A 12,254-nucleotide genomic window follows, 5' to 3' on the forward strand; every position below is an offset into this window, starting at 1 on the left:
TGCACAAAGAATACCTACAACTGGCAAGAAATAATTCCTATTAGGCTAAGTCACTGATTTTTATCAATAAAAACTACTATAGCTAGCATAGAATTCTTTTATAGATTGGTCTGTTCTTGCCTGAATTGTCACCATGCTATAACTCACTACTTGTCAATGGTGCTTAGGCTGTTAGTCCTTAGGAGTGGCTTCCCACGTACCTGTCCACTGAACTTCTCACAGACAGCATTGGATTCTTCACCATAACAATTAGAAGGGTTCCTGTACTTTCTGCACATGTTCATAGTCACACGTCCTGGGACAGGCTTCCCATAAGTGTATCTGTTATAAAAGCATTGCCACAAGGATCAAATCAGACATTGAACACCCTCATTTTTGACCTGTTTATATTTCCCCTTTAGCTATAGCATATTTTTACTCTATGTATTTCCTTCTAACTTCTGCAGGGCTCATGTAGTGTTGAGGGCAAGTAAACTAACTGGTTTGAGCTCCCTAACATACATACAGCAAATTCCCACTGGCTATCTATTTTATATATGGTAATGTAATTGTTTCCATGCTGCTCTCTCAATTTGTTCCACCCTCTCCTTCCCCCACTGGGTCCACAAGTCTGTTAAAACCTTCTCTTTTAGAAATTTACAGTGCAGCGTGCTGAAATTTACTACCATCTTCTTTTACTATGTCTTTTCCCCCCCGATATCTAATTTTCAGTTTCATCTTTTTAAAAATATTTTTCTTATTGTCAAAGCTACACCAGATCTTAAGAGAAACAATCATACCAACAAAACAAAGATAAGAAACGAGTGGTTTCAATTCTACATGGGAATATAAACTATTAATATGATGGTGTCTTTCCTTCTGCCATCCTCTTCCTATGGGCAGCTATCTCTGTTTATGTTGAATTTTACTTGTTTACTTTTTACAAAAACTGTGGTGTTTGAACTGTGGTGTTGGAGAAGACTCTTGAGAGTCCCTTGGACTGCAAGGAGATCCAACCAGTCTATCCTAAAGGAAATCAGTCCTGAATATTCATTGGAAGGACTGATGTTGAAGCTGAAACTCCAATACTTTGGCCACCTGATGTGAAGAGTTGACTCATTTGAAAAGACCCTGATGCTGGGAAAGATTGAAGGCAGGAAGAGAAAGGGACAACAGAGGATGAAATGGTTGGATGGCATCACTGACTCAATGGACATGAATTTGAGTAATCTCTGGGAGTTGGTGATGGACAGGGAGGCCTGGCATACTGCAGTCCATGGGGTTGCAGAGTTGGACACGACTGAGCGACTGAACTGAACTGAACTGAGCTTTTTACAAAAATGGGATCATGCCATAAATATGTCATTGGTAATTGCTGTGGTTTTGAGAGTGTTTTCTTCCCAATTTAAATATTCTCAGGACTTCCCAGATGGTATAGTGCTTAAGAATCCACTTTCTAGACAAACAGATGGCTAACAAATACATGAAAATATGCTCAACATTGCTCATTATTAGAGAAATGCAACTCAGAACTACAGTGAGGTATCACCTCACTTTGGTCAGAATGGCCATCATCAAAAAATCTACAAACAATAAAAGCTGGAGAGGGTATAGGGAAAAGGGAACCCTCTTCCACTGTTGGTGGAAATGCAAATCGATACAGCCACTATGGAGAACATTATGGAGATTCCTCAAAAAACTAGGAATAAAACTATCATGTGAGCCAACAATCCCACTACAAGGCATATAACCTGAGGAAACCACAAATGAAAAAGACACGTAAAGCCAGTGTGCACTGCAGCACTATTTACAATAGCCAGGACATGGAAGCAACCTAGATGTCCATCGACAGATGAATGGGTAAAAAATCTGTGGTGCATATATACAATTGAATATTACTCAGCCATAAAAAGGAACACATTTGAGTTTTATATATATCCTTTTCCTATTATACAGAGTGAAGTAAGTCAGGAAGAGAAAAATAAATATCACATGCATATATACGAAATCTAGAAAGGTGCTACTGATAAACCTATTTGCAGGGCAACAAAGGAGATGCAGGCATAGAGAACAGATTTGTGGACCTAGTTGGGGAAGGAGAGTGTGGGACAAATTGAGAGAGTAGCATGGCAACAATTACATTACCATATATAAAACAGAGAGCCAGTGGGAATTTGCTGTATGACTTAGAGAGCTCAAACTAGTGCTCTGACAACCTAGAGGGGTGGGATGGGGTGGGAGGTGGAAGGGAGATTCAAGAGGGAGGAGACACATGTAAACTGATGGCTGATTCATGCTGATGTATGGCAAAAACCAACATAATTTGTATAGCAATTATTCTCCAGTTAAAAATAAGTAAATTAAAAAAATAGAATCTGCCTTCTAATGCAGGCAGGGTTCCCTGGTCAGGGAACTAAAATCCCACATGCCTCAGGGCAGCTAAACCTGTATGCCACAACTACAGAAACCTGCAACGAAGGCCCAGTGCAGCCAAAAAAAAAAAAAAAATCCTCTATTTCTGTATTTGTAAGAGCATTGGTTCATTAGCTCTGTGGATCAGGAGCTTGGTGGCCTTCCTCTGAGAGAGTGCTGGGCAGGGACCCAGCTAAACAGCTGCTGCTGCTGCTGCGTCGCTTCAGTCGTGTCCGACTCTGTGCGATCCTGTAGACAGCAGCCCACCAGGCTCCCCCGTCCCTGGGACTCTCCAGGCAAGAACACTGGAGTGGGTTGCCATTTCCTTCTCCAATGCATGAAAGTGAAAAGTGAAAGTGAAGTCGCTCAGTCGTGCCTGACTCTCAGCAACCCCATGGACTGTAGCCCACTAGGCTCCTCCGTTCATGGCTCCTCCGTCCATGGGATTTTCCAGGCAAGAGTACTGGAGTGGGGTGCCATTGTCTTCTCCCGCTAAACAGCTAGTATATTACAAGTGTGGTCTTTAGGCGGGACTTGTTTCTTCACTGCCTGTTCTTTCTGTTACTGCTGCTGCTGGGCTGGCTACTGGAGATGGGAGCATAAGATCCTAGTAACATTAATTCTCAAGGTTGGAAAAGCCTGACTGAGAGACCATGTCCAGTCTCATCAGTGACAATGGCAGTGTCAAGAAGTATGTGACCTGCCTTAGGTAGATGGATGAGTTAGATGAGATTTCTGTAACACGCTTATCTCTACAAATTCTGAATCTAAGTTATTTTTCCACTAAGTCTGCAAGGTCAGGTAAATGATCTGTTGATGATTGACTTTCCTGTACAACCTGGTAAAGTGAAAGTCACTACCCTTCAACACTCTCTTATTTGTGTGTCTATGTGTGCGCGAGTAGCTTTATCACTTTCAAAATCAACCCTACTAGCATAGCTTCTCTAGAAACAGTTACCTATCCCGTGATAGTTACAATAATTCTGGTAAGGACAAGAAAGAAATTAAGAAGGAAAATAGAAAAGCAACAGGAAAGTTCTAGAGATGGGAATGTTCCCATGTATTTAAGGTGTTTGCACAGCACTCCTCATAGACAAACTAGCAAGATATCCCAAAGGGTGAGTCTCTTTTAAATAATACACCCACCCCAAAAGAAGATTTTTGGAAAGTATAAACTCACAGGCCGCACACGGACACTTTCACCTCTTCTTCCAAGATGGTGATTATCTTTGGCATTCTTACTTGTACTTCAAACTTAGGAAGCACTGTTGATTGGAGAAAAGGAAGTTGATGATTGGTTTTCAACTTTTGGGGCATTAGCATTTCCAGATTCTCAATAATAATTCCCTAATAATATTTTAGGGCCCTGAAAAGGTAGCCCTCTTCTCCAGTATATTCACCTTCCTTTCAACTGGAGATCTTGGTTAAAGGACTGTGATGGATCAATGTAATCCTGGTGAATTATGGGAGACCCCACTAGACTATGAATGTTTTACATTTTTTAAGGTTAAAATTGTTAGAAAAAGGCTATATGGCATCCTATTCACAAATCACTCATAGTCCTCATTGGATTTAGATATAATTTGGTCCACTCCAAGTCTAATCTCACCCATGGGAAATAGGAGGATTCCAAAGAAACTTGAATTGTAGGCCTTAGAAGTTCAAATATGAAAAAAAGAACAGCTTGGTGATTTTTCTTAATGGCATACCGAATTCCTCCACGGTGAAGGGGTGCTCTGCAGTCCCACCTGATCCCTTCTGTACCACCACCTTATAGGAGCCCTGAAAGGGCTCTGATGAGAGGGGGAAGGTCAGCTGCTGGAGGCCATTCTCTACCTCGAGGTTCTGCCACTGTGCGATGCGATTTCCTTTGGGGTCCTACAGGCACAATAATCGTAATTTACAAAAGAGCCTAGGGTGTTAGACAGTACAGGAAATCAATGGGGACTCCGATGTTATCCACAAAGAGGAATTCTGATGTTATCCACAAAGAGGGGTGGGAGGAGATGACTTGGAACAAACCAGTGTTACATGAATTTGAAGGCTTCTCCCTTAATGATAAATTTCTGAAATATTGTAAGAATCTCTTAAATAAGAAAATTTCCCCTAAGTTTATTATAATTATGGAATGTTTCACGTTGCTTACCTCAACATATACTAGTGGAACCTGAAAGACAAAAGGATAGTAAGCAGTTTAGAACTGTTCTCACATAGCCTCAATTCTGATTTATAAGCAAAACAGTTTTATGCAGATTAGTTTTATCTGTAGTAAAACACAGAAAAATTCTAGATTAAGTTTTATAGAAGTTTAATCCATTACAAGGAATTAATGAGTAATGTTAAGTACTTACTGGACTGTCAGCAACAAATGCATGTGTGCCATTCATTAGGAATGGTATTAATTAATATTACTTACATGCTTATAGCACCCCAGTGAAGAACATTCCTTTGTTATGCTATTTTACAGATTGAGAAATAAACACCAATGGAACAATGAGTAACCATGTTCAGATCCAAATATTAGGTGGACCACAGAATTCTGAAGTAGTTCTAAGAATAAGAAGGAGTGGGAATAAATCCTCTACTATTAATGCATATTCATTTTAAAAACCGATATTTATTAAGTGCCTACCAGGTGCCGTGTATAATCCTAGTGTAAAGAACCCACCTACCAATGCAGGAGATGTACGAGATGTGGGTTCGAGCCCTGGAGGAGGGCATGGCAACCCACTCCAGTATTCTTGCCTGGAGAATGACATGGACAAAGGAGCCTGGCAGGCTATAGTTCATGGGGTCTCATAGAGTCAGACACTACTGAAGTGACTTAGTATGCACATTAAGTGCCTACCAAGTGCTGTGTATCATCCTAGGTGCTATAAATACAGCAATCCACAAAAGAGCAATAGATCTGCATCTCATGGAGCTTGCATTCTAATAGGGATGGATATATGAAAAACAGACATATATGCAATATATATTTTTGATTTGTATAGATATACATTTGATAGATATGTTTGGTGTATGAGATACACATATTTGACATATATATTTAAGTTATATATATATATGTTTGAAGTAGTGTCAAGAAATGAAAATAAAGCAGAGTTCAGCTGACAGAGTGATGGAAGAAGTGTTTAATTTTAGAGAGAAAAGTGTAAGTAGAAACCAGGAGACCCATTTCAAGGCTACTGCAATAGTGTCATTTAGAGGTGATATTGGTCAGAACAAAGTTGTAGCAATTCAGGTGGTAAAGCACAGTCTGGATGTATTTTAAGCTAACATGATTTTCTGATAAAATAGGATGTGGCTGTAAGAGAAAGAGATGAAGGATTATGCCTTAATCTTTTGCTTTAGGAGCTAGAAGGAAAAAATTGCTCCCTCCCCGCCAGTCCTCCCCGCTCCTTCTAACAACTCCCTCCCCCATTCCCGCCCCATTCCCCAGCAGAGATGGATTTAATCAGGATCAGCAGGGAATTGCAACCCCCCATGGCCTGGGAAAGTGAGTGTTTTTAAGAGGGGAAAAGGAAGTTGGGAGGGGGAGGGACTATAGTAAACAGAGTCTGTGGCTTTTAATTGAAAAGTGTCTCTTTCCAAGATTAAAAAAAAATGTGGTTGAGGACTAGATTTGGGAGAGAAAAATTAAGACTTTGGTTTCTTGTCTACCTCAAAATTGAGTGTTAGTCTTGAGGAACAAACATCGATTATACTCTCCTTCCCTTATAGGAGAGGTTTTGGTAGGTGTGTTTAGAAAAATTTTGGATCTTTGAAAAGTTATTTAAACCTAAGTTTTTTGACAGTTTATTTATTTCGTGTATCTTTCTAGTTTGCCTAACTGAGAATTTTTCAAAGAGTAAGTTTAATTGTGTGACAGTCAAGTACCAGTAACAAGAAAGAATCAACAACTCTCTTGACTTAGGGTACTGTTTTAAATGAGGATTTTGCACAATGGCCATGCCAGAAAATATTGTTATCAGCAGATTCTTCCTTTCTCTGGCCCTCCTCCAACACCAAAAACAGACTCCCAGCCTGTTTATATAGATAATAATAATTCTAGATAGATATTAGGAGACTTACCAACTCATTCAGGGGGTGAAAGCTTTCATCCAACAAGACAATACGAAAGTTCACTGAAACAGAAATATTTTCCGTGAGTCCCAGAAACCTTAGGCCAGGTCCGTGGGTTAGTAAGACAAGCTATTAAGGAACCAGGATTCCTTTGACTGGGAAACATGCAAGAGAGGAAGATCTTTCTTTTGGGAAGTTGTCCTGACTATAGGCCTCTGTACCTGTCTGCTCTGGTTTATAGATGGGTTTGTCTGTCTGGACAAAGACCAGGCTCTCTTCGTTTTTAACCAACACTGTGGTCCGCTTCTTGAATTCTTGGGTTGGTCCTTTTACTTGGATGGTAAGGAACATTACCTCTTGCCTGGTTGGAGATCTTGGGAGCTGAAATAGAAGAGAGACCCTGAAAACCCACTCATTTCCCAAGTTTCCTCTCCAAGTCCCTCTCCTACTTCTCCCTAGGGGTCTTGCCCCTTTTAATTTCACTGGCCCATTCTCATCAGAGAAAGTTGTCATGGACAGAAATTCATGGGCAGAATGACCTCTGTCACTTGTGAATGGGAAGACGGAACAAAAGGTGGAGGAAAACATAACAGTGAGTGAGGTCATAAATGAGATTCACATCTCCTTATAGATCAGCCAGAACAGTTTTTAAAAAATATTTTTGCTCAATTTATTGTTTTTAATTTTTATTTATATTGGAGTATAGTTGATCAACAATTTTGTGTTAGTTTCGGGTGTACAGCAAAGTGATTCAGTTATGCATATACATGTATCTATTCTTTTTCAAATTCTTTTTCCATTTAGGTTATTGTAGGATATTGAGCAGACTTCCCTATGCTATATAGTAGATCCTTATTGGTTATCTATTTTAAATATGGCAGTGTGCACATGTCAATCTCAAACTCCCAATCTATCCCTCTGCCGGTAAGTCTGTGAGTCTGTTTCTGTTTTGAAAATACGTTTATTTGTATGATTTTTTTTAAGATTCCACATGTAAGCGATATTATATGATATTTGTCTTCCTCTGTCTGACTTTCTTCACTTAGTATGATAATTGCCAGGTCCATCCATGTTGCTGCAAATCAGCTAGTACAGCTTTGATTCATTTATACACTGAACTTAACCAAACTGCTGTTATGTGATAAATGAGCATGGTATTACTGAAGCATCCCTTAATGCTATAAGAAAGGAAACTGCAATATTTTATTGGCTGGATGCTGTAAGGATTCTATACAACTCTGAAGAGATATTGGCTGTACATTCATGGTGATTTCCACAGTTTCACGCTTAGAAAGAATATGGGATGATGTGTTCTGTGTTCCAGTCAGCCCACCACTGGGGCTTATGTTGAACATCGGCCTAGTATGTTTTATTAGTCTTTTTTCCATTTTCATTTTAAGGAGAAGTCACACTTTCCCTTTGTCTAGTTCTTACTGTTTTGTTTTGTTTTTTTGTTAAGAGGAATTTTCTCCAATCATTAAGCTCATTTTAATATCTCTATAAATATTTGTCTACCGTGCTTGGAAATTCATATGTTGCTTCTTAATTTCTACACTTAGTCATTACATTTAGATTCCTTCGTGAAGTCCATGCCAGCCTTGCAAAGTCTTATCTTGACTGAATTCTAGATCCCTGTGTTCCTGACCCATAGAAACAAGTGTATTAAGTCAAACTGTCATACTCACAGTGAAGGAGACACAGTGGAATAAGTCCTTCTCTGCCACCACGTCAGTGAAGAGGCTCCTGTTCTCTCTGACGGACTCCAGGGAGGCGCTGACGGTCACCGTCTCATTCAGGTGGCTCAGAAGGAGGCAGCCCTTCTCAGGGGTCCCAGTATGGAGCAGGGAGGGGACCAGCACCATGTATTGCCTGGGGTTGGGGGAGTCCAGTTAAAGGAGCATGTAGGAGGTGAGGCATTGTTATCAGCAGCACTATTTTCTGCTGTAATTTTTGTTTCTATCCGTAGTTCTATGCCAAGAGAAGACATATTGATAAGCAGGAAATTGATCCCTGCCACTGAAAGGCATGCAAGAGAATTATTCTCCTTTCCATAGTCAGTGCCATGTCAGTGAACATTTTACTTGAAGTGAGCCTTAATGAGGAGAACATTTGCAGGCATATCTCACGCTGAGGAACTCAAATCTGAATTCAAATAAAGACATGATAATTATACTTAGTCAAGCTGTCAATCTATTTTACATTAGGATTACTGAGGAAAGCAAGCAATTCTCATGTGAGACATTACAAAAGCCAATCCACTTATAGAACTTTTTGTTGAATACATAGCAAGCCTGTAAAAATGGAATGGCATGTTCTTGCTTTCCACTTCATGGATATGGAACCTGAGGCTTAAAGAAAGTCATTAGTTTAAAGTCTCAGTGTGTTAAGCAACTAATGACATCTTGGTGTGTTACCTAACCCTGAATGTTTGGACATTAAATATTTGTCTTTCAACTCATGGCTGGACAAAAATGGTGTACTCAAGGATGGTCTTCTAAAGATTGAATTTGGAGTCCTGGTAACTCATGAGCAGAAAAGAAACTTTCCCAATACCCTCATATATAATTTTATTGACTCTCAAATTTTCAAACATTTTTGCTCACAATATCCCTAACATAATTCTTAGACACTATGCACTCCTTACATATACTCAGGTAAACATCTATTTTTTTTTTTCACAAGTTTAAGTAATAGCAAAATATATTATTTTTGATGATACTTTAAAATAAAACTTACATTACTTTATTTTTGCTACCTGGATATAACTCAGTTGGTAGAGAATCTGCCTGCAATTCAGGAGACCTGGGTTTGATTCCTGGGTTGGCAAGATCCTCTGGAGAAGGAGATAGCAACCCACTCCAGCATTCTTGCCTGAAGAATCCCATGGACAGAGGAGCCTGACTGGCTGCAGACCATGAGGTCACAAGAGTCAGACACGACTTAGAGACGAAAGCAAACCACCACCACCACATTACTTTTTTCTAACTTTCTCATGGAATCTTAAATATCATATTGATAAGATATCCAATATGATCTATTTAAAAGATACACCAAAATGTTCTTTTTGTAATGATCAGAAATTTAGCAGCTTTCTCCTTTTCCCTCTTGAGCTTGAATTTTCATGTCACTTACCACACAGAAGTCTGTCCTAACATTTCTATGCTTTAAAATATTTTATGGATCACTCTAGTGTCTTTATTTTGTATGGATATACATGTGTATGCATATGTACTGTTTGCATATGTACATGTAGGCATGTACTGTTACGTGTGGGTATATAAATTGAATTTTAACTCTTAAATTTAATGTGATCATAAAGTTGTAAATGTTAAACATTTTCTTCTGAATTGTTTTCAAAAGTCTTAGTAGTATACAACAGATCAAAACAAAATAAATATATTACAAGCTATGATTCATATATTTTACATATTAATTTAAAATCAAAACACTTTTGAAGCACATCTTTGATGAAAATGATGAACTGTTCTTATATATTCATGGACAGATATTCCTTACTGCAAGAATTAAACAAAGGTCTACCATGAACTCTGTTGCTAGTTTTGGTTTGTGTAGATGCAGTGCTGTGAAAAATTGTTTGCATAAAAGTAAATAAACTATATCATTTTTTTATCAGCTCTTGTAACTTCTGCATTACGTGCCAGAAATCACAGTGCCCTATTATCAAGAGTTGCTTCTTATCATCTATCAACTGGTATTTCCCTTAAATCCTCCTTCAATTCTGTTGAAACAAAGAATTCATCACCACACTGTCTGCAAAATGATTTTCTCTTCTGTCACTTGAGTCTTTTGTTTTCTCAACATCAACATCAGTTTTTCAAATTGCTCCTTTATTTGGAACTCTAGAGACTTTTATATTCCAGAACAATGCTCCACGGTAACAACTGATTGAGGGAGGTTTGTCTCTTTTAAAGTGGAAGATGGAAAACTAAAAAAGGGGAGGTAAGAAAGGGTAGATAGCATGGTCTAAAGCTGATCAGCATGAGTGTGAGGATCTAAAAGCTGATTCTTTTCAAAGTATCAATTTCCAGTGCCCTTTAGAATCTCTTTGTATATCCCCAGAGAATTTAGAGATTCAGAGATCCAGGAAGTTGGAGAGAAATGTTTAAGAATAAGTAAAGATTTGTAAAATCTCATTATTGAAAGAGACCTTAAAGATAAGGAGGTGACAGTTCCATAGGGGGGACAAATAAATGAATGGTAAGCATTTAAAATAAAGGAAAGGACTCTTCAAGTTTATGTTTTATGTGAAACTCACGGTTTTCCAGAGACTGAAGCATCTGTCGGCAGCAAGAGCAGAAGAAGAGTAAGACTTGGATAAAGGAGTTTGTTCTTCCCCATGCTGCAGGGAGAAGGGACCGGAGGAGACCAGACTGTGTTGCACCTTTCTCCCTGCCGTTTTGGTCTGGTCCCAGACTTTCCTCAGAGCAAGTAGGCTTTATGCTGCTCTCTGTGTAAACAGGAAGTTCCACCCACACAAGGTGTCTAAACAAAGTAGAGGTCTCTGAACATTCTCTGAAAGGGTCATTGCTCTAAGGGACTTAATTACAGTCAAGGTTAATTCCTGGCAAGCTAAATAGGATTCCTGGAGGGATAAAATCCACATTCCCATTAGTGCTCATTTTCCCTGGGTTTTCCCGTAAAGCAGCTAATCGGCTTTTCAATCCCTTCTCTCTCTTGCTCCCCTCCTTCTGCTTCCTCATAGTGCCTTTTATGGCTTTCCTCTCATCTCTTGCATGAATAGCTGGCAGGGGAAGCTATAATTTAAGCAACACTGGAAGGCTCAAAATAGATATTTCACTACAAGTCCGTCTCCTGCAAGTCCTCCATCAGATATGTCTACCTCAGATATTGAAGCAGTTTCAGAATTTAGTTGTCCTCTATGGAAATGACAATGGATTAAAAGAATACCTTTTTGTCTGGAGGATATTGCTGGATTGCAGATAAAGAGCTAGGTTCTGGAAGAATGATAATAGAAATATTTCCCTGTATTAAGGAAGTGAAAAGATGAAAGGAGAAGTAGCAGGACCTCAAAAACAAGTTTGACTTACTCTGCCCAAGAAAGATCTTAATTGCCTTTACCATCTACTTACGTGAACATGAACACATTTTGTTACTGCCTTCTAAATATGCAACTCCCCTCCAGTCTATTTTATCCATCCATCCATCCATCCATCCGTCCATTCATTCATTCATTGATCCAATTGATTGATTGTTTTGTAAGTTTTATTGAGCCCAATTGGTCTAGGATCATACAAAATCATGGAGATGGGATGGTCAAATATGTAGAAACAGATTGCACATTCTTGAGGGTATGAAAGCAGACAAATAAACAAGCAATGAAAAAACAGTAGCCAGACATTATTATTGGAGAAGTTCAGGTGCTCTGGGAGCACAGGATTGGGGCACATAATTTAAACCTGGGTCTTGGAAAGGAAGTCAAAGGGAAAGAAAAAAGCAAATTAAGCACCCACCCACACTTGTGGGTGGTGGCTAGCCAGGAGAAAGAGGAGATGCAAAGTGCATTCGAAGCACATAAGGAATGACATAAACAAAGACACAGTAGGCGATAACCATCATGACACATTCATGATAAACATCATGACAGTAAAATGAAAAATTTTTGGAATGGAGAAAATGCTTGTCCACTTAGAAAAGTGGTGAAGTAAGCTTGCTTCAAATAAAAAAGAAACTTGCTGGCAGTACTAGGGTACTTGGGGAGTAATCAGTGAAATGACTTCCCCAGATTTATTTCTTGAAAAGATCACACTCACTTAAAT

The 12,254-nt window shown here is 39.0% G+C and overlaps 1 protein-coding gene across 2 annotated transcripts in view; it reads right to left on the reverse strand.

Annotated features, from left to right (window-relative positions):
- The window catches only part of LOC102402539 (alpha-2-macroglobulin), a 72,319-nt gene that overhangs the window by 37,666 nt on the left and 22,399 nt on the right, over nucleotides 1-12,254 (reverse strand). Inside the window, exons 1-8 of one of the 2 annotated variants that reach the window (XM_025283184.3) lie at nucleotides 10,733-10,911; nucleotides 8,142-8,325; nucleotides 6,678-6,837; nucleotides 6,466-6,518; nucleotides 4,538-4,558; nucleotides 4,101-4,269; nucleotides 3,572-3,656; nucleotides 201-321 (exon numbers count right to left, since the gene is read on the reverse strand). In XM_025283184.3, coding sequence (XP_025138969.3) covers nucleotides 201-321; nucleotides 3,572-3,656; nucleotides 4,101-4,269; nucleotides 4,538-4,558; nucleotides 6,466-6,518; nucleotides 6,678-6,837; nucleotides 8,142-8,325; nucleotides 10,733-10,815 — 876 coding nt within the window. In that variant the 5' untranslated portion in view covers nucleotides 10,816-10,911. Of the gene's footprint in view, nucleotides 1-200; nucleotides 322-3,571; nucleotides 3,657-4,100; nucleotides 4,270-4,537; nucleotides 4,559-6,465; nucleotides 6,519-6,677; nucleotides 6,838-8,141; nucleotides 8,326-10,732; nucleotides 10,912-12,254 lie in introns of those variants that run through there. The other variant, XM_006069786.4, reaches the window with a different exon arrangement.

The sequence above is a fragment of the Bubalus bubalis genome, chromosome 4, assembly GCF_019923935.1.
Source record: "Bubalus bubalis isolate 160015118507 breed Murrah chromosome 4, NDDB_SH_1, whole genome shotgun sequence".
NCBI classification, from domain to species: Eukaryota; Metazoa; Chordata; class Mammalia; order Artiodactyla; family Bovidae; genus Bubalus; species Bubalus bubalis.